This window comes from Urocitellus parryii, chromosome X (assembly GCF_045843805.1).
Source record: "Urocitellus parryii isolate mUroPar1 chromosome X, mUroPar1.hap1, whole genome shotgun sequence".
NCBI classification, from domain to species: Eukaryota; Metazoa; Chordata; class Mammalia; order Rodentia; family Sciuridae; genus Urocitellus; species Urocitellus parryii.
In genome coordinates, this window is record NC_135547.1 from 26,496,862 (window position 1) to 26,523,585 (window position 26,724).

General features: G+C 34.2%; 1 protein-coding gene across 3 annotated transcripts in view; it reads left to right on the top strand.

Annotated features, from left to right (window-relative positions):
- Tenm1 (teneurin transmembrane protein 1) overlaps nt 1–26,724 on the top strand; it is a 556,980-nt gene that overhangs the window by 290,788 nt on the left and 239,468 nt on the right. For all 3 annotated transcript variants that reach the window (XM_077793578.1, XM_077793579.1, XM_077793580.1), the window contains exons 7-11: nt 11,945–12,144; nt 13,391–13,601; nt 18,520–18,621; nt 20,071–20,265; nt 24,847–25,047. In XM_077793578.1, the coding sequence (XP_077649704.1) occupies nt 11,945–12,144; nt 13,391–13,601; nt 18,520–18,621; nt 20,071–20,265; nt 24,847–25,047 (909 nt within the window). The remainder of the gene's footprint in view (nt 1–11,944; nt 12,145–13,390; nt 13,602–18,519; nt 18,622–20,070; nt 20,266–24,846; nt 25,048–26,724) is intronic.

The window sequence follows — 26,724 nt, forward strand, 5'->3', positions numbered from 1 at the left end:
AGTTAACTGTGCAGAAAATGCTTATCTCTGTACCTAGCTAGTTTGGGGGTACAATTTTAATGTTAGGTAATTATTAATGAGACAAATAATGGGGATTTGGAGAATCTGTGTCTGGGACTAAAAATGAGGACATCTGATTCCACATCTTGTTTTTCATATATTATTGTAATACTGGAACACGAATATATAAATTGCAGCAGTCATACAAAGAATGGACAGAGAGATTTATCTAATAAGACATGTAGGGAAAGTATGTCATGTGTATTTGTGTGTGTGTGTGTGTGTGTGTGTGTGTGTGTGTAGCTTTCCAGTAAGCCATTTTTCAGAACACAAAAGAGTAGGGGAATTTTTTAGCCAGTACTGTTTTCCAGAAGCATAGGGCTCAGGTAAAGCCCAATATTTTCAGTAGCTGTCTCAATGAGATAAAATTTATTGAGTCCAAGAGTACCGAATTCCTGCAGGTTGATGCAAAAACAGAACACCAGGAACTAAGAAGGGTGGCGGAGAGAGAAAACTGAAGGATACTAAAGGTAGATTTTGTTTCCTTAACAATTTTGCAAAAGATTGGCCTTGAGGGGGAGTGGCATTTCTTTGAAATTCATCCTACAAGATCAATCACCACAAAGCTGAAGGAAAAAAAATGACACTTTCTAGTCAGTGTCTGCTGAATATATGACCATGTAAACAACACTCATTTGATTGATATGACACAATTTATATCCTGTCGTGAAGATGCTTCAGCCAAGACCCAATAGTGACTACAGTTTCACCTCTCTATACTCCACTTTCTCATCTGAAAAATAAAGGAGCTTGGCTTTCAACCCTTTCAGGGGCTAGAGAACAGGACTAATGGGTCAGTGAATCCCTTTTTGCAAATTAAATCTTACTTGAAAATTAGAAATTTAAATATAAAACAAAGAAGGTGATGGAAGGATGCACATCTTTGTCAAACCTCACACTCCCTTTTCTTTTCCTTTCTATGCTATCCATTCTCTTGGCAGTTTGTAAGGCTTTGACTAACATGGGGTGATGCTCAGCAGGATGAGTTTATCTCTAAGGTCCTGTCCAGATGTGCATGTCATGAGTCAATGAATTCAAATTCTGCAGTTAAGGAAGAACAATTAGTCAAACCAGATAAAAATGGACTTATCTTTACAAAAGGGATACACTCTGGGAAATGGTTGAAGAGTATGATTGTAAACCATATTTTCCATTTAAAGTACTTGCTGCAAGTTTTGTTGTAATTTGAATAATTAATCCCATTTCTGCAGTACAAGTTTGGATTTCTGACATGTATATAACAATAATAGAGGGCACTTAGAAACCATTTACAATTTCAAAATATTTTATAAAACAGCTATGTATTTTACCACATAACCATTTTATGCTATGGCAGCTATTGTTACCCTGTTTTATAGTTGAAAATGAAACACAAGAAGTTAAGTAACTTGCTTTGCATAATCAACATAATGATTATAAGCAGAGCTGAGATTGGGATCTAGTTTTTCCTGTTAGTTCATTACACTACTTTGGGCCCTTTCTTTTTTATAAAATTATTTTCTCAAGGCTAATTATTTACAGCTATCCAGATTTCAGATCTCAAACCATCCAGTCCAAATGTATATCCCTAAGAGTACTTTGCAGTTTTAAATTTCATATCAAAGACCTCTCTGTTCAGATGCTCTGCCCACTCCTCCTCAATCTAAAAGATATCTGTACACAAACACACACAGACAGTGCTTTTTGAACTTTAAACTTTGAAATTTTACTGACAGTGTAAAATGTGCCTTTAACAACTACATTTCATTGTATACCTGGGGGAAGGATTGTGTCTGTGTGTGTCTGTGTGTGTGTTTGCCTTTTTACCTTTGTTTTGTCGAACCTGAGACACAGAGAGATTGAAACAATCTATGCAATGATAGTTGTGGCCTTTGAAAAACAGGTTAAATTTTAAATTTGCTTAGAATTTTGCAGATATTTTTTCACAGACCCAATCAGCAGGTCAGTATTCATTTTGTGGTACAAAACTAAAGAACTGCACCAACCCTACCCAGGTAATCATTGTGCATTCAGATGGAACACAGTCCTGCAGCATAATGCTGTGGTTCTTCAGTATTGGTTCAAAGGACATGTGGATATTAAAATGCACTCAGCTGCCCTTTGAGTCAACCCATAGTTGCAGTATCTTACTTAAAGGATATCATAGCCCAGGACATTGTGGTAGAATTGAGAATAATTCATATAAGCACAACAAACCGCATGAATAAAATAGTAGTAATGCACTAACAAAGACAACATTGTTGGGAGCTTAACATTATTATTTTTAAAGATTGATGGCAAATTACAGTAAATGCTTCCTATAATGCTATATAGATGTTTCTCTAACACAAGGTTTCAGAGGGCCCAGCTAGAGTGCTGCAGCTTGTTTTCAACTATATTAAATCACTTTATCAATATACTTCAGTTTTAACAAAGGCTTTTCTAAAGCATACTGGAGACCTGACTTCTAAAACAGATTTATGGAAAGGATTCCCTATGCTAAAAGGCAAACTTATTTATTGTATAAAAAATTCATGTTAAATGTTCTTGGTCATATATGTTTAATGTTTCATTCTTATTTCATTGTAATTCTATTTTATTTATTTTTAAATTTTTTTATTTTATTTATTTTTTAAAAAACTAAATACACACCTTTCCTATGATGCCAGAGAAAATGGACCTAACTTGTGGTCCTTATAGTCAATAGGCTCCATCTAACAAGGACACTAAGTGGACTTGTGCTTCCAAATAAGGGGATCCTCCCTTAGCATCTTTACAACATCTTAGTTTTCTGGAGGAGCCAGGCCATTGTAGAAATTTATCAGCCATGTGTATATCTGGTTCTGTAAGGATGTATTTATATCCATTTTAGCCTATGTTACTTTTGGAGGAAGTTAAAAACATTATTAGCTTTTTTGTGAAGTCAACTGTAGTTCTAGTTTATGTGAAATTTACTTTTGAAAATGAAGTCCTAAAGTTCAGGTATTTAATGCACAAGTCTGCATTTTCACACTGTGTAACTTTTGTAATCCTACACATAATAATCATATCTCCTTTCTCTGCCTTCACCTAGTATTAAGAGTCTTTGGGTTAACTTAGTCATTGGAGTTGCCTTTTTATTTCCATTGTATGTCCTCCTGAAAGTGTCTTGACCAGAAGACAAATACCATCTTCTTCTGGAAGAGGGAAGAATAAAAGTAGAAAGTTGGGTTGACAGAGACATGCTTAACCAGTTCAAACCCTTCATTAAAATAATAACAAGAGAAGAAAAATTTAAATAGTACTATTCAGAAACATAGAAACTCATGATCTTTAATGCTCTATGGATCAACTTGGTAATTTAACTGTACTAAATATATTAAAAAGTTAACAAATGGGGCTGGGGTTGTAGCTTAGTGGTAGCGCACTTGCCTGGCATGTATGAGGTACTGGGTTCCATCCTAAGCACCACGTAAAAATAACATAAAGGTATTGTGTTCACCTACAACAAAAAAAATATGTAAAATAAATAAAAAGGTATTATATCCATCTATAACTAAAAAAATTAAGTTAACAAATGATGCAGAAGACATAGTTTGCCCTTGAGAAGATTCCTATTAAATAGGAGAACTAGAAGAAACTTGGATACATATAGGCACAATGCAAAAATAACATACAATCTGTTGTACAGAAATGAAATAAGGTATTTAAAGGCTTAAAAGAAAGATGAAAAGGTCACTATTATTTAGAAATAGTGTGACTTTTTAATTTTTTTTTCTTAGGGAAACAAGAAAAATCAGTCCTGGCGACCTTAAGGAGTATATAATTAGGAGAATGAAATAATAGAGTGATAAGAGAAAATGCAGATGATAACAGACTAAGAGATAAGTGCATAGTGAAATAGATGAAGGCACTTTGGCAAGGAAAGGAAGGAGATAAATAGTATGATAACTAGAAAAGGGGGCATTGGGTTATTTTATTCTCTTTTTTTCTAAAACAAGAGAGATTTGGGTTTATTGAAAGACAAAGAATAAAAAGTGAATAGAGGGAGAGATTGAGGATGCTAATAAGAAAGGAGATTGGGAAGGGAACCAAAGTCCCAGAGGAAGCCGAGCAAGAGCAGGGAGGAGCCTTGGAAATAAACTGGGACATCAAATTATATGGTAAACTGAATATGAAAGAGACTACATATATAAATTCAAAAAGAGGACACAGTAAGTGTTCAATAAATATTAACATCTATTTTTATCCATATTGTTAATGTTACTCTGCAATGAGTTTTGTCTTTGAGAAATTTTCATTTGATATTATTGAAGATTTTTCTGGGTTCTTAAAAGGTAGACATTAAAGACTGCAACAATATGGTACCTATGAAAACTGGTGCTTATGCCAGATGCTTCTCTGTCTGAAGGTCAAATACAAAATGTTGTACAACTCCTTTATTACTCTCAACTATATGATAAGTAGATCATCATATAATTGTTTTTAATTAAATGCCCAGGGAGTCGATATGAGTACCCTGTCCTTAGGAGATTTTTATTCTAAATTAAAGGGAAATCTGGATAAACTGATCTATGATTAGCCCCCCTACCAACATTCTAAAGTCCAAAATGATGTGAACTTAATAACTTACATACCTATATACAATAATATTTAGCATTGTATAAAATATAGAAAATAGGCATCTCTTCTGCTTACTCCTAAATACATTTTTTTCTTTGGTTTGGTTTGGTACCAGGGATTGAACCCAGAGGCGCTTAACTACTGAGCCACATCCCAGCCCCTTTTATATTTGTATTTTGAGACAGGGTCTCACGGAATTGCTTAGGGCTTTGCTAAGTTGCTGAGGCTGGCTCTGAACTTGATTCTCCTGCCTCAGTCTCCTAAGCTGCTGAGATTACAGGTGTGAACCACCTTGTCCAGTCCTGTCACATGTTTTAAAAGAACTGTCCAAGGAACAGTTCAAATTCTAGGTAATAAGCGACATTCTAAAACCACTTAGAAATGTCTCAGATATCTTTTGACAGTGCACTATAGTTTGTATGTGTATGTATTAGTGTGCTATGTCAATTTATGCTTTATAACCATATTTTGTAAGAGATTTGTTGAGCTATAATTTATATATTATTTGCTGACTTAAAATGCACAATTCACTAAATTTAGTATATTCATAGAGTTGTGTAGCTATCACTACTACTTATTTTTAAGTTATTTTCATCATACCAAAAGGAAACCTCACAGACATTGCCCGTCACTCCATATGCCACATCCCCACCTCCCTCTCACCCCTGGAAATCATGTTGTATCATGATTGTTGTAATTTACATGTTGTATCCTTAGATTTGAATACTTCCACATTTCATATAAATAGAATCATATAATATGTAACTTTTGGCTCTGATTTCTTATATGTTTTCAAGGTTAATAAATGTCATAGCATATATCAATATTTCATTTTTAATGGGTGAACAGCACTCCATTGAATGAATATACCACATTTTTTAATGCATTCATCAATTGATAGAACTTTTGTGGATTTTCACTTTTTGGCTACTATGAATGATGCTGCTATGAACATTTGTATACAAGTTTTTGATAGCACCTATTTTCATTTTGTCAGGGGCAGGGGGATATTCCAAGTAGTAGAATAGCTGGGTCATGTGGTATATGTTTAACTCTTTGAGGAACTGGTGAACAGTTTTCCAAAGTAGCTTCATAATTTGCCATTGCTACCAGCAATTTATGAGAATGTGAATTGCTCCACATCTTTGCCAACACTTGTTATTTTCTGTGTTTTTTTAATGTTAACCACCCTTATAGGTATAAAGTGGCATCTCAATGTGGTTTTGATTTGCATATCCCTGCTAACTAACGATGTTGAACTTCTATTGTTGTGCTTACTGGCCATCTATATATCTTCTTTGAATAAATATCTATTCAAGCAACTTGCCCATTTTCAATTATGTGTCTTTTTACTGTTGAAGTATATATCTTCTAAATGTATTCTACATTAAAGTCCCTTATTCAATATATGATTGGCAAATATTTTCTCCCATTCTATAGGCTGTCTTTCCATTTTCTTGATAGTGTCCTTTGAAGCTCAAAAGTTTTAAATTTTGATGAAGTCCAGTTTGTCTACCATTTCTTTTGTTATTTATTGTTGTCAAATCCAAGGTTGAAAACATTTATGTGTAGGTCTTCATCTGAGAATTTTATAGTTTTAGCCCTTACTATCAGGGTCAGGCTGGCTGTTTCTGCAAAATGAGAATTGGAATTTTGATAAGGATTACACTGAATCTGTAAATCAGTTTGGGAAGTACTGCCATCTTAACAATAGTAAGATGGCAGTACATGAACATGGAATATCTTTCCACTTATTTAGGAACTGTAATTCCTTTCAATGATGATATATTTGGGTTTATATCAATTCTAGCTTTCACTTAGGAAATTCCAGGAGACCGGCTACTTCATATACTATTAGTAATAAGCATACAGAAATCCTACAATTTGTATTATACTCTGAGATTGTATAATAACTCCAAACAGCCTTATATTTGGAAACTAACTTCAGTGAATGCCACTTAATGGTCAGTAGACCCATGATAAGAACTGTGGAACTTTATTTATTTTTTTTAGGGAATTGCACATTTTAACAACAAAATTTAAAGAAATCCTTCTAAAAAGAGAATTATGACTTTTATATTATACATGTTCAATAAAATATATATGGAGTCAAAATAAGTCTTTAATTAAGGATAAAATTTTAGCAATGATATTTCACTTCTTCATGAAAAGAAATATGTAATACCAAATAACCTATTGTACTCAAATATGAAGTCTTTCAGGTTTTGGACATATTGTTTATACTCGTATAGTAATATGTCTCTCAAGATTAGTTAATGAAATTTTCAACAGAGTCAGCAATTTATTTTCAGTGTCAGTAAGCTAGAGGGATTTTATTTATATTATAAGCACATTTTATTCACAATGAATTCCCAAAAGCCTATGTGTGTAGATACTTTCAGTTCTTCCTCCCTCCAAACCTTGCACTGAAATGTCAAAATAGATTCTCAAAGTTACTGTGAACGAAGTAAATGATCAATATTACTATTTTATTTATTCATTTGTATAATTATTAAATAAGTGCCTGCTATGTTCAAGGTTCATTCTTCATTTTCTTTATCTTGACTGCTCTTGGGTTATATAATGGATATAAAAACATGATATATAATATGGATATTATCCATGATATATAATATGGATAATCTTCCTCTGAAGAACTGAAAATTCAATACATATTTTTCTTCAATATAAAAAATCATATGAGCCTATGTAGATGGAAATGGTAAAGCTTATGCTGTATCCTCTTCATCTCTTCGCATTTTTTTTTTCTTTTGGGTACCAGGGATTCAACTCAGGGCACTCAACCACTGAGCCACATCCTCAGCCCTATTTTGTATTCTATTAGAGACAGGGTCTCACTGAGTTGCTTAGTGCCTCACTTTTGCTGAGGCTGGCTTTGAACTCACGATGATCCTGCCTCAGCTTCCCAAGCTTCTGGGATTACAGGTGTGTGCCATCATGCTCAGCTCTTTATAGCTTTTGATCACAGGGAACAGAGATTGGTTTTACCTCCCCGTTTTGCTCCAAGAACCGATATTCTAAATTTTACAGAGACTTGTTACTATGAAACTAATATTATATTTGTAGGACCATAATGATCCGTAAATCATGAGACATACACTAGGACTAATTCAGCTAAAAACCATACCAAAGTCTTTTCAAAAATCTGAACATGCTAGAGGATGAAATAAATATTTTCTTAATGCCTATTTATTTTTCTTTTCTTTGGACAGGCTTAGATACTTCTCATGGAATTTACAAATGTCTCTAAAAGACTGCTCAGATTACTATTGTGGGCAAGAGCATACATAGCCTTTAATCTAGTCATCTTCACATAAAGAACTAATAGTGGATACTTTTTAATAACCACATGTCAAAATCTTCTACCAATGTTTGATTGTTTGACATAAAATCATTGAAGCATATCTAACTATATTAAGTAGAAATATATATATATATATCCAGAATATAGTTATTTACCCCCTATTTTAGAACAATGTTGTTATTATTTTGTTACTATCCAGGTATGTGTCTGGATCTCAATGTATGAAACCTTGGTTTAAGTGATGCAGACATTGCACATAGTGTCTGACATAAATTCCAGCTACCCTTCCTTTTTTTTTGCCTTCCAGGAAGCTTGACCTCTTCTTTTTGAACTAAGCTACCATCACTTAATGTGCCATGCTTCAACACAACCTATCTGCCATTGGCTTTTCCTGCTCAGCAGTTGATGCCTGTGTTGCAACCTATAAAGAGGGTGTTTACCTCAAACTAAATTGGGGGATATTGGTGAAACTGTGATAACTATAGTACTGCACAGTGTGATATGATTTGTGGCTCTCTGCATTTCATTCTGAATTTGTACAAGGAAAAGTTTTCTGTTACTGGTGAATATGGTCTCCTTGGGCCTTTTGATATGCTTCAGCAAAACAAGTGATTAAATGATAAGTGAAATATGAACATTACACAAACTCTACCTTAGTGTTCTGCTATTAACAATTTGCAAAGGATCACAGTCAGTGTTAAGTTTGACCATATCTATTTCTTATGTATGTTAAAGCAGAATTTCTTCAAAAAAATCAAATTTTGTAGTTTTTCTGCATATAATTTTTTTCTTTTTAGTTTGCTCCATCTTTGAGAAGATAATGAAATAATAAATGAGCTCATAATCACTATATTGTAGTCCATAACTTATTTTGAGATTGATAAAAATGGAGCAAGCTACTTAGTGGTATAGATTACTAAAAGAGAGATATCTTCCTTTCTGATTCACAAAGCTCTGAAAGGTTAGAGGCTGAGAAATTTTTTATCTACACACTATGAGAACTTCTCTAATACTAAGTCACTGCAACTACCTTGCTTTATTATCTTTATTTAAATCATGGTCCACATGCTCATTACTATATTGTCATCTCTGTTCACTGGTCTTAAATGTAAGCTCTCAAAGGGTAAGATCATCATCTTTTAAAATTATTTTCATAAATAACCTATGCAGATGTGCTCTAAATATACAGTACTGTTAATGATGAGGAAACTCCAACAACACAACTTTATGAGTTTCTTTTGATTTAGTGAATAACATTTAAGTAGCCTCATTATGTAATATATCATGCCATAAAGTGCAGAAGGAGGAGATTTTCTAGCATTTGATGAGTTGATATGGAAAGATTAATATCCATCAACCAGTTTTGACTAGAATTTTAAAAATTACATCGAGTCATTAAAAGTGGGTTTTTAGCACCTAAAAAAACAGTATTTGTTGACCCTAGAACATTTATAATTGTTTTAGATTTATACGAGCTTGCTTGGCCAAGTGATGCACTTTAAGAAGTGATAAAAGCCTCTAATGAGGAGAGCAGTCCAATAAACTAAACAATTAGTTGAGAACAGAAGTGTCCACATAAACATGGTCTGTTAATCATTTGCTCATTGAAGACATTTGTCAGTTCTAGGACCTTAAGAGTTAAATGTTTAATCAACCCTTTGGGAACCAAATTGCTCTGTCTCACATGGAAAAATGTAACTTTCAGTGAAAAATAAGGTCCTCAGTTGGTCATTTATTATCTCAAAGGGTGTATTTTATTATAAATGTCAATTCCACAAAATTATGTGTCCTGTAATACATAATTATGTTCAAAATTGCATTTGAAATCTATTATTAACAGTTAACAGTGAACATTCTTAAAATAGTTATTACTCTTGGCCTTAACACAAAAAGCAATAATGGAAGTATTTTAGGGAGTTAAGAGCTGCAAGGCATCGGCCTCTGAATAAAGCCACTGCAGGTGTGTTTCTTAATGGGCTGTTAATTTTATAGCTGGTGAACACAAAGGACAGAGACCATGTGTGTTTTTAAACTGTTTGGTGTGGAGATGGAGTTGATGGCTGAAAAATATAAAGGTAGTATGAAATGAGGTCAAATTGAACTTTCCCCTCCTGAGGTGTCATCTTCCTTGCTTAAGATCAAGTCAAACTAATTCCCTTTCCTCTTCTTGTATCCCTTCCCTCCCTACTACCAGATGACAAAGGAATGCATATTAAACTACAACATCAGAAATAATTAGAAAATACGACAATGTCCTCTCTCACAAAACAGTTCCTTCTATTTTTCTTATTTTTGTTATCAGCACTGTCTAAATCACCAAAAACTCAGAATCATGGGGTCAGTTTTGACCCTCTCTTAGCCTTCACACGTGAGAACTTTGCTTCTCAGGGTGTGAATTGTGAACCATGCAGCATGAGTATCAGCTGAGAAATTACAAAAACTGAACATGAATTTGCGTTTTGACAAGACCCCCCTTTCTTATACAATTAAAGTTTGAGAAGCTCTGCTGTAGAATTTTCCTTTGCATTGTTTCTCAGGCATTCCTCCTTCTTTCCATTCACACTAAATTATTTTTCACTGGAAATGTATCTTTTCTACATGAGTCATTTGGGTTGACACTAAATGTAGATCTTCATGTCATTTCACCTGAGTCATTGCCCTATAAATTCTATATTATTCTTGTATCTCCATTCTCTAATTCATTCTAACTTCTGCCCCAAGATTAGTCTATCTAATGTCCCCTAACCTCTTTTTTTTTTTTTTTTTTTTTAGTGTTGGGTATCAAACCAGGGCCACATGAATGCTAAGCAAACAATCTATCACTGAGGGCTGGGGATGTGGCTCAAGCGGTAGCGCGCTCGCCTAGCATGCGTGCGGCCCGGGTTCGATCCTCAGCACCACATACCAACAAAGATGTTGTGTCCGCCGAGAATTAAAAAATAAATATTAAAAATTCTCTCTCTCTCTCTCTCTCTCTCTCCTCTCTCACTCTCTCTTTAAAAAAAAAAACAATCTATCACTGAGCTACATCCACAACCTTTCCCTCTTCTTAAAAATGTTTAATGGCTTTCCATCCTTTACTAAATAAATCTGTTCAACTGGCATTCAAGGCCTTATAGAATATGATGTCATTATTTCCCTCTAGTTCTTTTTCTAACTACTCCTTTATTTATACACATACTCTATACCATAGCTTTACAGTTTCCTTCCTCTTTTCACTTTCTTATTCCCTAATACCCTTTCCAGTAGCTGTGTTGAGATCTTTTACTTCATCTAAGACTCATCTTCAATGTCACCTCCCACAAGAGTCCTATTATCATTCACTCACTCATTAATTTAATATGTTTATCACATATATTCTTGGCCTACATTTACCTACATTCTTCGATGTACTGGTGATATATCAATGAACAAAGCAGCAACAGATTTTTCCTTCCCAGAGGAAAAAAAACCAGGCAATAAACAATAAATAAGTAAAATGTGTGGTATGTTGCATGGTGATAGATGCTAAAAATAAATAAAAGAGGATAAAGACAGAATTGAGAAGTATCCCTTAACCAAATACTTTTCCATCCTTTGAATGCCCAGAGCACTTATTTCCCTTTACAATATGTTAATTTGTGCACTTGTCCTATTTCCTCTGTTATTTTCAAAGTTCCTTGAGAGCAACAACTGCATCTTATTCATCTTTGTAACTCTTGCAGCTACTAAGGTGGCACTTGGTAAATAATGGTTAAAATGAATCAAGTTGATTGAAATAAATGCAATAGAAGTTTAACAAAATGGAGACTGACATAGTGGTTGGTAAAGGAAGGCTCCTTAGAAGATATTTAATTTGTATAAGGCTTTGAAAGATGGGAGAGGGTAGGGATGAAGAAAAAGCTGATTAAGTTATTTTGATATGCCTATTCTTGAAATGCTAAAAACCATTGCATTACAAATTAAGATTAATATGTATGTAATTTTCTCTACCTTCAGTGTTTCAGAAGGGACGAGCAATTGATACTGGAGAAGTTGACATTGGCGCACAGGTCATGCAAACCATTCCACCTGGCTTATTCTGGCGTTTTCAGATTACTATCCACCATCCTATATACCTGAAATTCAATATTTCACTAGCCAAGGACTCTCTGCTGGGAATTTATGGCAGAAGGAACATTCCACCTACACATACTCAGGTATTTGATATTATGTGTATTTTCTTGAACCCTTTTAGAGGATTGTAGGTTAAGCCGTTTAAAGGTTATGGTTTTTTTAATTGTGTAAGTATCAAAGGTAAGGGCAGAAAATTGTACAAAGAAATATCCAGAATAATCACACTCTGATGAAAAAAAATGGCATGGAGAAATAAGGAATAGCATTTACTGGGGCAGATTCAGAAAAAAAGCGTTTTAAAAAATATTCATTAAATTTGACCTCTGCTTTCTGGAACAGGTTGATTATGAGCTTCCCAGCCCTGTCATCTTAGAGTTAGTGCCCTTGGTTCTTTCACTGGTTTGTGCATCCTTACCCCCTTACCCTGATGAAGGAAGGAATGAATATCAGTAAAGAGTTGATTGCAAATAAGTTAAAAAGGCACTGTTTTTTATGCCTTACAGGTAAATATGGTTCTTTTTTATTGTGAATAATAACTCAAATATGTAAATCCTCTACAGTTTACATAGCTTTTCCATAAACCTTAGCCACCACATTGATTTTGTTTTCTTTCCCTTATTTTTTTCCCTTCAGTAGTCCATTTGGAACCCTACTCCATCTGAGAAGTAGCAAAAAGAATAAACACCTTGGCCTTGCTTTTTTTCCCCAACAGATATGACCAGAATCAAAACCTTACCTTCTTGGCCAGAATAGACAGGGAATCAAAATGCTATCAATGCGGACTCTTATAAAATATTCAAAGAAACATGTGCTATGTGCTTTTGTAATGATAGTGGGGGAAGGATTTTGAATATTCTAAATGTGTTACCTCAAAGGTATTAAATTATGATGAATGTTCTCAGATTTTTGACTGTTCATTTATTTGTTTTAAAAACCATAAAACAGTTTTTAATTTGTAGAGAAGGTCACAGTAACATTTCTAAGCAGAATGTGTATTTTCAAGTATCTTCTATCAGATACTTTAGCAAAATGTCAAGATTCTCTTGCATAATACTGAAGATTTTTTTCTATTTCCTAGTTTATGGCTTTTAAACAATTATTTTGAATGCTCTAAATCTGAACTGTTTATAACATTTATAAATATCATGATAATTTTTTTCAAAATTAATAAGTTTTTGAGTTCAAATATACTTCAGAATTAATAACCTTGGTCTTCTACTTTGCCCACATCCAAAGCAAAGAAATATGGAATAGATCAAGTGAAGTTAGAGATGTTTGCCAGTCTAGAAGTAAAATTAGTGCTCATATTTGTGTCTGTATTTGTTCCAGTTTGATTTTGTAAAACTAATGGATGGCAAACAACTGGTGAAGCAGGACTCCAAGAGCTCTGATGATACCCAGCACTCCCCTCGGAACCTTATCTTAACCTCACTTCAAGAGACAGGTTTCATAGAGTATATGGACCAAGGACCTTGGTATCTGGCATTTTACAATGATGGAAAAAAGGTGGAGCAAGTATTTGTGTTAACTACAGCAATCGGTAAGCTGCCTTGGCTATAATTTGGATTTACAGTATAATTCTAGAAGATACAAGTGATGAAAGCCATACAGGTGCTATGTAAGCTTATTGCTCATTCTACCCTAAAGTCATTATTCAGAGTAGGTCACTATGAGAAAAATTTATATTGTTGTTATTGATGTTGTGTCAATGCTGGTTAAGATTTTTAAAAATTCCCATTCTTTGCTTCTTTTCCAGGATACTTACTGTTTGCTTCTTTTTAACATGTTCTCAACAAAAATAATTACCTGGCTAATATTACCAAGGCTACGTAGGTGAACAAAAACTTCAGTGAAGAAGGGAACAAGCAAGAGAAGCCTTGTTATTTCAAGTTCGAATAATAAAAGAAAAGGCAAATAATACCTTTTAAAATAGACAAACTGGCATCAATACAGTTCTTTAGAACAACTGATTCTAGAACCATTAAGCCTTCAAAATACAACATAAGAGTATTTAGAGAAGGATATTAAGGATAATAACTTGAGTCATTCAAAGTCCTTCCTTTCAGAATTTTTTTAGTTTGAAAATCATCACAATGGCTCTTTCAGTGTGTTCAGGGCCTTTTAAAACATGTTCTTTTTAAATATAATGCCTATACACACTCTTATTCACTGTCACCCTAGTTAGTCAGAGACATCTCACTCTTCTGTCATTTTTTGCCAAATTCATTCCCCATGACCCTTTATATGAATAAGGCTGAGCTCTTTAGCAATTGTAGAGTCCTGAGGGTAAACAACTCATAGACACCGTACAGTATTGTGTGAATTTTCCTAAGACACGTGTCTTTTAAAAAAAGGAAAAAATATTTTACAGCTGTCAGTTTTCTATACAAATCTCTCCACTTTATCCTTTAGTTAACCTGTTCAGCTATATGTTTAGGAAGATGTGTTGACTGTTAATAGATATACCATCTGCTCTTTGTAACAATTATGCTCTATTTTTACTTGATGCTGAAGACCTTCAGTGAGTAGAAAATGGCATTCCAGCCATACAATTATTAAAATTTTCCTCTAAAGTAATCAGAAAGGCAATAAAATTGCAATGATGATTTTTCTCCTAGAGAAAACCTCTACTGCTCTTACATCTTCCAAAACAAAGTGTTTGTTAAAAAAATACATATTTTGAATATATATAAATATTAAAAATATATATATAAATCACATCACTATTTTGCTACTCATCAGACTCAGTGTGGAAAGTTAAATGGATGGACTTTTCATATTTGTCTATGCAGCCTTATTTTGAATTATTAGAGGTCAAGTTACTACTTCTAAGAAATTAGAAGACATGAAATATTTGTAAAGATTTTCTCTCTTCCTGTTATTTTAATACATAAACTTTTAAAAAACACTGACCAAGTGATTAACCTTTCAAAAATCAGTAGACCCAGAAATATATTTGGAGCTTTTTTCTGTATCTTACTTCACCCACTAAGAACCTAATACTTGAGATCCAATTTTTATATTTGCCTTTTTTTAATTGGTTGTTCACAACATTACAAAGCTCTTGACATAACATATTTCATACATTAGATTCAAGTGGGTTATGAACTCCCAATTTTACCCCAAATGCAGATTGCAGAATCACGTCGGTTACACATCCACAATTTTACATAATGCCCTATTAGTTATTGTTGTATTCTGCTACCTTTCCTATCCCCTACTATCCCCCCTCCCCTTCCCTCACATTATATTTGCCTTTTGATTATGCAAGAAAGCTTCTTTACCTTTCTGTTGTCTTTTTAAGAATAGAGGCAACAAAAACATTTCTGCTACTGTTTATTTTTAAAAATTCAAGTAAATTTCCAAAAACAATTAAAGACATAAAAGTCATTTACCTTGAATTCCCTCTATTGATTTTTATATGTGTATAGTATATCTTAATCAGAATAAAAAGAGGCTATTATATTTCATTAAACAAAGTGAGATTTGTGTGAATTTGTTCTTAATGATGCTCATTCATCTATTTCATAACATTAGAGTCACTTGATCCTGACTACATTTGGTCCACTACTAACAATGATCAAGACAGAATTAATAATTAACATTCATTGAATGTTAAATTGCCTATATTAATATATATTATTTTCTGGTAGTATAGGAAGAGTTGTTGATATTACTTAATCTCAGGCAACTTGCTCCATAACATGATAATATATACCACTCATGGAGTGCCACTCTTCTCCAAGCACTATACTAGATGCTTTACATTCAGTTAGCTTGTTGGATTCTCATCACAACTCTGATAGCTCAGGTACAGTGATACATATATTACAAATAAGTAAACAGAGACTTGGAAAGAGTAAATCATTTGGCAAGGTCTCTAAGACAGCGAGAGGCAAAATGCAGATTTGAGACCCACTATGTCTGATTCCAAAGCCCATGCCCTTTAGACTGTACTCATTCCATAAGATTATTTATTACCTGAAATTTCTCCCATGAGAAAAACTGCCAGAAGCAAATCCTATCATCAGTATAGATGGGAATACTAAGGGGCTTTTTACTGTAGCATATGAATGAGGTTTTAAACATATAGCTTCAAAATTATTCTTAACTCTAATAAACTGCAGTCTGAGAAATGATTCTGAAATAAGAGTTTAAAGATAGAAGGCAAAGTTTACTGGAGGCCAACATAAATAGAAAAACACTTTCTTTTTTTTAATCGATAGTTGTTTATGTTTTCCTGCTAAAGTTACCACCTTCTTGGAGTCCCTAGACTGTCCCACTATCCCTTTCATACCTAGTGAAGATGGCAACTTCAAAATCCTCCTTTATTGCCTTCTCTTCTCATTTACATTGCTGGGGTTAAGCTCTGTGCAGCAGTGTGAGCCCTGGGATAGTTCTTATATAAATCAATAAGATGTAGGGATTTTTATTTATTTTGATAGCAAACTTTATTATATATTTTTTCAGAAGAGCTACATTCCCACAAGGCTGCTTCCATAAAATTGTCAATGGGATCTTGTGTGAAATTAAATTCAACTATATTTACTTTTGAAAGCTTCCTCCATGGCCTCCTATTAACCATCTAAGCTAGGAGAAATCCTAATGTGGATTTAAGAACTGCTACTACTGCTTGGTAAAATAAATTCAGATAAGTAGAAAATACAGAAATAATTTCTCATCTCTGAATGAAAAAAGACTCTTTATATTTTTTTCATAATTGCTTGTTAAATGCATTAATAATTTTCTGGAAATAGCTAATGTTTTATTGAGTTAACCATGACTGGCTCTTTGCTGGATATTACATTTTAGCCAGCTCAATTGTAATTCAGTTAATGTCATGTGTGACTTGCTTATTGAGTTCAGAGAATGAACTATCATAAACCTGCGAAGGGCAATCTGATATATTCACATGTGGGTGAGAAGAATAATCCCCTCTAATAATATGGTAGCTAAAAACACAGCCATTGGGTTCATTCTCAGCTTTCTAAGAATCGCTCAGATGGACTAGATACAACTTTCTTTTTCATCTTTATACTGCCCAAGGCAAAACTCCAACATCTAGGCCACAAGTTTTCTAACTAGGAAATATAACTATTTAAAGCATTGGTTCTCAATTGTGAACACATGCACATTCAACTGTGGTGTTTGTTAGAATGTTGATTACTGGGCTACATCCTTCAGACAATGATTCAGTAGATCTGGAGCTGAAGCCCAGATATCTGTCTCGTAAATGCTCCTGATGATCCTACTGATACAAATGGTTCACAGGCCACAATTACAGAAAGTCTATTTTTCAACCCTCATTGTGAGTTCTCACTTTCATTGTTCAAAGGAAGGTGTTAGGATCACTTCCTAGAACTCTCCTTGTAATTAGAAATATCTTATCCAACTGAAAATTGGATTGTAAAAGGAAAAATTGGTACATATGAGAAGTATGAGTTTAACATGCCACAACATAAAACACTGAGTTCAAGAGTGCTATGAAAAATTTATAAAAAGGACTAATGGGAAGAGGATAACACACACACACACACACACACACACACACACACACCATATACACACAAACTGAAAGAGTAAAACATAGAAACCATCATAGTTCATAGACTTAGAATTTGATCATTATTATATGTGAATACAATTTTAAACTACAATTTAAAAGTCATTGTCAGAGACTATACTTTTCCAGATAAGTTACATAAGATTTATCACAGTTCTGTACTATCATAGTTCCACACATCTTTATGTCACCAGATCTACCTATGGACACCTTCAAAGGTTTCCCAATTCCCCTGAAGACTATTCCCTGAGAATGGATTGAAAGAAAATTAGTGGCAAAGAACTAATAAGCATTTATAGCCAAGAAGGCATTTCTCAACAAATACTTAGGTTCTAATGCTTTTAGTGGTGGTGAATTTAATATGAACACTTACTTTAAAAGCCTTCCATTGTCACTTATTAATGAAAATGAAATACTGATTGTCATATTTAAGCTGTCAAGATAGTAGATTAGATCTTCTAAGTTGCTAGAGAAGAAGCTTTATTTGAAAGAACCTAAGATTGAAAAATAAACAGTTGTCTTTGTCTTAGGGGTTGCATTATTTAAGCCTGTTTTGCTTTGGAGAAATGTCCTATAATCCTCAGACATTTTTAGCTTTATAATGAATGTCTCTTAAGAATACAATTAATCTATATCCTTTATGCACTTTAGAAGTAAGGTTGGTTTTTAGTTCTGCTCTCAAATAGCCAATTCAGCAAATATAGGACCCTTTTAATAATCCTATACTGCATGTGACATCTTACAGAAGTCTTTGGCATCTGATTTTGAGCAGTAAATGCTCTGTAGATAGCATAGAGCAAGATTGTCATAGGCCCCGAATTCTTCCAACTTAAAAAATTAAAGACCCTCTGGTTGAGAGATTTGTTCATTTTTTTCTCTTTCTTTATGTTAATAGAAATAATGGATGACTGTTCAACTAATTGCAATGGAAATGGAGAGTGTATCTCTGGCCATTGTCATTGTTTCCCAGGATTCCTTGGACCTGACTGTGCTAGAGGTAATGTTGCTCTGTGATTCTGATTGGTTTAGGGAAATAGATGTCATTTGGGAACTCAGAATTAGTAATAATAGTAATAATAGAAGAGGCAGAAGCAACAGCAGCCGTGCCCCACCACTACCAACAAATGCCAACACCTACTATACCAGGCACTGTTCTAAATACTTTGCAATGAACTGTGTCCTACCTTATGCCTTATGAGGTAGTTCTTTATAATCCCAGTTTTATGAGCAAAGAAAGACTTCAGAGAGACTAAAAAACATCAAAAGTTACCTAATAGCTGGAATATATACCCAGATTGTCAACCAAACCACTTTATCATGCTTATATTTTCTTCATAAATTCATTCACAATAGTCTGAGTTTAAAAGTGGGCAAAGTTATTTTGTGCTTATACACACCAGTGTAACTGAAAGGGGTGGGTAATCATAATTTGGTAAGTAGCCTAGAAAGTAAAGGTTGGAAAATTAAATTTAAGAAACTACCATTTCCTAGACTTGCCCATAGTTTAATTCTTGGAAAGCCTATGGTAAATCACACTATGTTTTCACATAGCCTTGCAGTTATTATTTTAGAGGTGCTTTCCTGATCATTTTTAATGTTTTAATAAGGTTCCCAGTGTGCTAATCTCAGGTTTCTCAGACACTCACTTTCTTTAGATTAAATTTCATTCACCACAGAGTTCTAAACCACCAGCTAGATTCCAGAACCATGATAGATCTCAAAGATAGGGGGTAGGGAGAGTGCTGATAGTTGGCATTCAAAAGCAGAATGAAATAGAAGATATAGGCTTTTCATTTAAAAAGTCCCATAGTTTTCATAGGGAGACAAACAATGACAAAACAGAACAAGTGTTTCAATAAGATTCTGTACAATGTGTTACAGAGTAGACATGTGTCCATTATAAATTTAACCCAATAGCTTTTTTAAAAAAATTATTTATTTTTTGTTTGTTTTTATGTGGTGTAAGGATTGAACCCAGTGCCTCATACATGCTATGCAAGCGCTCTTCCACTGAGCCACAACCCCAGCCCTAACTGCATAGCTTTTTAAAGATGATATTTTATAATATGAATAACTCACTATTTATTAGTTCTGAATTTTCAGGTTTTGCTTCCTAAAAGCAATATGCATCTGCTTGAGGAAGAAAAACCATAAAAGAGAAAACTTCTAGATGATGATGATGATGATTGATTGAAGAATATGGTAGGATCAACAGCAAATACTTGATATAATTTCTTCATTCAGGGTATCTTTATAATTGAACGCACTTCAGGAAGAGGAAAATTCTATGTAATCATGAACATATGCCCATTTATTTAATAAAGGGTAACACAGAAATAGTAGTTTATTTGGCCTGAAATATTATGCCAGAATCAATAGAGAATTGCTCTTTGGATATTTTGAGAGTATTATGAGGAACATCACAAGTTCATTTGCCAACCTTCAGATTCATGTCCTGTTCTGTGTGGTGGAAATGGAGAATATGAGAAAGGACACTGTGTGTGCAGGAATGGCTGGAAGGGGCCAGAGTGCGATGTTCCAGAAGAGCAATGCATTGACCCAACATGCTTTGGCCACGGCACCTGCATCATGGGAGTCTGCATCTGTGTGCCAGGATACAAAGGAGAAATATGCGAGGAAGGTGAGAGACTCATTTTAATCTACTGCTTCAGCCTTTTCTTTCTGAATTTTCCAGGTGTCATTCTATGCTTCTAATAGAGTGCAAGTAGTCTTTGCAAACAATAAATGATAACATGTCCTTAGTATGTGTGCAGAGGGGTGGGATCAGGGAAGTTCATATATCTTCTGACAGTATCTAATATTATATATGAGACTATATGACAACTACTAAGAAATAATGAAAAATTGTGTTTTCCTTCTTATTTCTAATACTATTTAATAAACTTGAGAATTTAGAATTTCCATGGATGATTTTTAGCTGTTAGTTCATATGCTGTCCTTATTACAGAGTACATTACGCTACATCTCACTTTAAAGAAAGCAATAAAAATAATGATATATGCACATTTGGAGGCATTTTGCAAATGTTTTCTTTGGGAGTAGTTTGTAATTACCATTATTATTATTGCTTTAGATTTTTTATTTTTACATACCTTATGCTGAAACTTGACCTCTGTGCCTAAGGAAGCAGGCTTACCACTAATGAGTTTCAAACCAGTGCCTTTATATTAAATTTACCCCAAAGGAGTCTTTGCAAAAATATTTTGATATGGCAATAGTTTCATCATTTAAAGAGATACTTTGGAAAATAAGTTTACTAGTAATCAGACCTTTTTCATGCCACATTCCTCAAACAAGACTGATTTCAGAAATAATATTAAACCATTACCATGGGAGATGGTCTCATCACAACTGTTGTTCAGGAAAGAGGCTGCTGAAAATACACTATAATTGCTTTTTAAAGATGGCTCATTAAGACTATTACACAGCATTCTAAAGGGTTTAATCTCATTCTACTCTATGAAAAAGCAAGACTTTAGCTTTCCACCTCCTGTTAGCAATAGTAGAATTTGGGTTTGAAGATTATATGTGTTCCAATGAATGGCATTGGGTCTATACAAGGCACTGGAGTTTCTAAGTTACTTTTGGAAGTTGTTTTAATGCTAACCTAACTATAGTCATTATATTTAACTTGTAAATTAAAGTACTAAATGCACACACACACACACACACACACACACACCACTAACAACAAAAAAAATGGTGTCTAGGACTACGGCTGTAGCTCAGTTGGAGAGCACCTGCCTTGCACATGTGAGGCACTGGGTTGAATCCTCAGCACCACATAAAAATAAAGATTTTAAAAAATGGTGTCTATCTCAACATCTACACCTTGCCATGAAAATCATGTAACCTAATTATTTTAGACTCGTCTAATTTAAATTTTGTAAGCACTTGAAAAAGGATTTAGCTTAAATTTACCTTCTCTGAGGTCACTAACCAAATTCTTTTTTTGATTCTTTTTTTATTATTAGTTGTTCAAAACATTACAAAGCTCTTGACATATCCATACATTTGATTCAAGCAGATTATGAACTCCCATTTTTACCCCGTATACATATTGCAGATTCACATCGGTTCCACATCCCCTTTTTTTACATACTGCCATACTAGTGTCTGTTGTATTCTGCTGCCCTTCCTATCCTCTACTATCCCCCCTCCCCTCCCCTCTCCTCCCGTCTCCTCCCATCTTCTCTCTCTACCCCATCTACTGTAATTCATTTCTCTCTCTTGATTTTTCCCCTTTCCCCTCACTTCCTCTTATATGTAATTTTGTATAACAGTGAGGGTCTCCTTCCTTTACCATACAATTTTCCTTCTCTCTCTCTTTCCCTCCCCTCTCTCAACCCTGTTTAATGGTGATCTTCTTCTCATGCTCTTCCTCCCTATTCTGTTCTTAGTTGCTCTCCTTATATCAAAGATGACATTTGGCATTTGATTTTTAGTGATTGGCTAGCTTCACTTAGCATAATCTGCTCTAGTGCCATCCATTTCCCTGCAAATTCCATGATTTTGTCATTTTTTTAGTGCAGAGTAATACTCCATTGTGTATAAATGCCACATATTTTTATCCATTCATCTATTGAAGGGCATCTAGGTTGGTTCCACAGTCTAGCTATTGTGAATTGTGCTGCTATGAACATCGATGTAGCAGTATCCCTATAGTACGCTCTTTTAAGGTCTTCAGGGAATAGTCCGAGAAGGGCAATAGCTGGGTCAAATGGTGGTTCCATTCCCAGCTTTCCCAGGAATCTCCATACTGCTTTCACAATATCCTCAAAAAAAAATAAAATAAAATACTTGGGAATCAACCTAACAAAAGAGGTGAAAGATTTATACAATAAAAACTACAGAACCCTAAAGAGAGAAATAGAAGAAGATCTTAGAAGATGGAAAAATATACCCTGTTCATGGATAGGCAGAACTAACATCATCAAAATGGCGATATTACCAAAAGTTCTCTATAGGTTTAATGCAATGCCAATCAAAATCCCAATGGCATTTCTTGTAGAAATAGATAAAGCAATCATGAAATTCATATGGAAAAACAAAATACCCAGAATACCAAAAGCAATTCTAAGCAGGAAGTGTGAATCAGGCGTTATAACGATACCAGATTTCAAACTGTACTACAGAGCAATAGTAACAAAAACAGCATGGTACTGGTACCAAAACAGGCAGGTGGACCAATGGTACAGAATAGAGGACACAGAGACCAATCCACAAAATCACAACTTTCTTATATTTGATAAAGGGGCTAAAAGCATGCAATGGAGGAAGGATAGCATCTTCAACAAATGGTGCTGGAAATACTGGAAATCCATATGCAACAAAATGAAACTAACCAAATTCTTAGTACAACCAAAATAGCAAGGAACAGTGCTCAACAGATTTAATGATATGCACATTTCAAAAACAATAGAAAAAAATATTTTACTTCAGACATGACTGAGCAGAAACCCACGGGCTGAACTGGGCCTGGAGATGGATTTTGTTTATCTCACATGTGCCATGTTTTTTTTTTTGTTGTCCAATGTGACTATAGGCCCAATACCATTCATTGGAACACATATAATCTTCAAACCCAAATTCTACTATTGCTAACAGGAGGTGGAAAGCTAAAGTCTTCCTTGTTTATAGACTAGAATGAGATTAAACCCTTTAGAATGCTTTTACCAAAATTTAAAAGTAGAGGACTGTCATATAGAAATTGCTATTTCTGGCCACTCTTGACCACTATAAAATCTGATGACATTGAGCCCACATTGCAACATGATGGTAATCTACTAGAGCCAAGTAACAGCAGTTCCCTTTAACCCAGACATTTGGTTTCAGTTTGCTCCCAATACACCCTGTTTTCTTACATCCAGCCCATTTCATCCATGTTTGGCCCCTTTAACTCCATGACTTTGTGCCTCTGATTTAAATATAACTTACATGATGATTTACATAAATACAATAGAGCAGCCCTCTTAAGGAAATAATATATATTAACTTAAATATTACTTTGTTTATTAAGATTGTTGTACTTCAATATAACAAAATGGACTCCTTCTAAAAAAGATCTATACTTCATACTTTCTCCCTTCAAATGATGAATCAAATTAGATGTGCCTTTGTGTGTTAATTTACTGATTAGCTCAGGTATTAAAGTATTGTGCTAATGACCTTGAGATCTTGGGTTAATTATAATGGCAATAACACTAATTATAATAGTGCTTAGTTAGACTTAGTCTGTTCCATGGCCACAAGTCACACTTTACAACTAAGCCAGTCTTTCAAATGCAAACAGTTTGTATCAGACAGTCTATTTCTATTTCTGCAAAAGTAATTCAAAACATGTATCTTCTTTATAATGGTTTGGTTCCATTTGTATACAAAGACTAGAAATTTGGAAGTTAACCTTCCCATTTTGCTGTAAAAAGGTTACTTGGTTAAAAGCCCAAAACAATTTTCCCCAAGGCATGTATAGGAACCTACCTCCAGAATGGCTCATACTTTTGTTAAAATGTAGAAAATTTTCCAGAATCACAGAAACAGAGATAAATGGAATCGAGTCTGTTATATTCTCAGACACTAGAAACTATGTCACAGTGTCCTGATAGAAGGAGAAACCATAAAGAAAATAATTTTGGAAATAGGTATAAAATGTCACATTTTAGTGCTTCTAAGGAATAAATGAGAGGTTAAAATAAATTATTGTAAATTCTATTATTTCATACTAACCGCAGTCACCTTGCTTAATAACTTGAATAATCAAGCTTAATTTTTTTTTGTGTTGACTCCTCTAGACACATCAAGTTAAAGTCATTTCTGGAGTTCTAATTCCAATTTCAGAAAAGATAAGGAATGACTTACCAGAAATTCTTGGGCCTTTGTTCAAAACAGGAATTCCTGTTGGAGGCCCAGAGAGGGGTCCACCCACCCATTTTTGTAGGGTTGCTACACACTATTCACAATTTCACATACCATGTGTGATTTTCTTCTCCTAATTTTGGGTTGTAACCTCTATGATACTCCACCATATTTTTAAGTGTTAATAATCTTATGGTTTGAACACAATGTTTGCATGAGTCATTTTATTGCCCAATTAAAGCAACATTAATGATATAATACTAGGAAATCAATGTAAGTATCTCAGTTTCATTATCCTTCACCTGTTCCCTATTAACCTTCCCTCTTCCCTTCTTTGGGCCTTCAGAGGACTGCTTAGATCCAATGTGTTCCAGCCATGGCATCTGTGTAAAAGGAGAATGTCACTGTTCAACTGGCTGGGGAGGAGTCAACTGTGAAACTCCACTTCCTATATGTCAAGAGCAGTGCTCAGGACATGGGACTTTTCTTCTGGACTCTGGAGTATGCAACTGTGATCCCAAGTGGACAGGATCTGACTGCTCAACAGGTACATTGGAGTTATTTCCTTTTCTTTCTTCTTCTGCTCCTAAGTTCTAAATGATCCTTTATCTAAGAGAGAGAACTATCTTAAAGTACTCTTTAAATTCTGATATGCCTTGATATATGGTTTTTTTAGTTTTATTATTCCTGAAATATATTGAGCTTTGTATAAGTATACATTTGTGAGTCATAAGATGCTTTCCAGTATGAGGTTTAGTGTTTACTGCATTTCATTTACAACAGGATGCTACTGTTTGTTTTTTCATCTTGTTTTTCATTGTGGTAGGTCTGTGTCTTTAAGTTTTTGTTCTTCTTCTGTATTCTTCTCTGGATATTTCGTTCATTCTCAAGTCTCCTACTATCAGTGCTATGCAGATTGTTTCAAAACTCTATCTCCCCAAACTTGAGAAATCAGGCATTTGCACTTGATGTCCTATCACCTGAAAACACAACTTAACCAAAAACTCCACTCCATTTTATATACTGCCATATTGCTTCACAATTCCTATTTCTATAGTATTGCTTTCCTTTTGCCTTTCCCTGCCCCAACATTTTCCATACCTCTCCACTGTCTGCAGATAAGCTTTAAGTATCTTAGCCTATTGTCAAAAGTTCACCATAAACTATTCAAAATCTCTTGTGTATAGCCTACACTCTACTTCTGCTTCCTGTATAAATTCCTTCTTCTGGGGCTGGGGTTGTGGCTCAGTGGCAGAGCAGTCACTTAGCACGTATGAGGCCCAGGGTTTGGTCCTCAGCACCACATAAAAATAAATAAATAAAATAAAGATATTGACAACTACAACTAAAAAGATTTAAATGTTTTTAGAAAAAATAAAAAAAAATCCTCCTTCTGCCCAAATAATCTGTATGCTCTCCTTACTCCCAAGATATCTTATTTTCACACTTGTTTTCCATGTCTTTTTCTCAGCATTGAATGTTATTATTGTTCCCCCTAGGTAAATCCACCAAGACCAATTACAATTTTAGTCATCCCATAAAACCGTTCCTGATCACGTCAAGGAGAATCCCTGAAATACATCCTATCTGTATTGCTAGAAAGCACAGAATACATTGTGATGTAGATATTTGTGCACATGGCTTGTTTTCCACCTGAATTATAAACACTGTAAAGAACGGGCCATTCTATATACAATTTTTCTTATCTCTGGATTTCATGCTCATTAAATGAGCAGAATTAATAAATGGTGATTTCTAAAAAGCCTTTGCCTATAAATTTTGTTGAGGATGTAAAATGACATGTGGTAAGTAGAAAAAAATTAGTATACTGTGGAACTGTTGGTACCACTGAATTAGCTCATGATCTACAGTAAGGAAACAGCAGGAGAATATTCAAAGAATTAATTCTAACATAACATTTTACCATAATTCTAACCAAACTTCACTAAAATTTTGTTGCCTCACATAGAAATAATATGCGAGATAATATTGCAATTTAAAACTTCAGGAAATTATCAAAATGTTAAGATAATCTAATAATAAAGAAATGCAAATCTTAAAAACCATTCATTTATATATCTAACAAATATACATATCCTTGTTATATACTTGGCATAGTGTTTGGTACCAGGGATCTAGTGGTAAATGAGATGGATGAAATTTTGCACAGATGATTTTTTGTAGTCTAGTAGGAGAGACACATTGAACAAAATGTTACTGAACA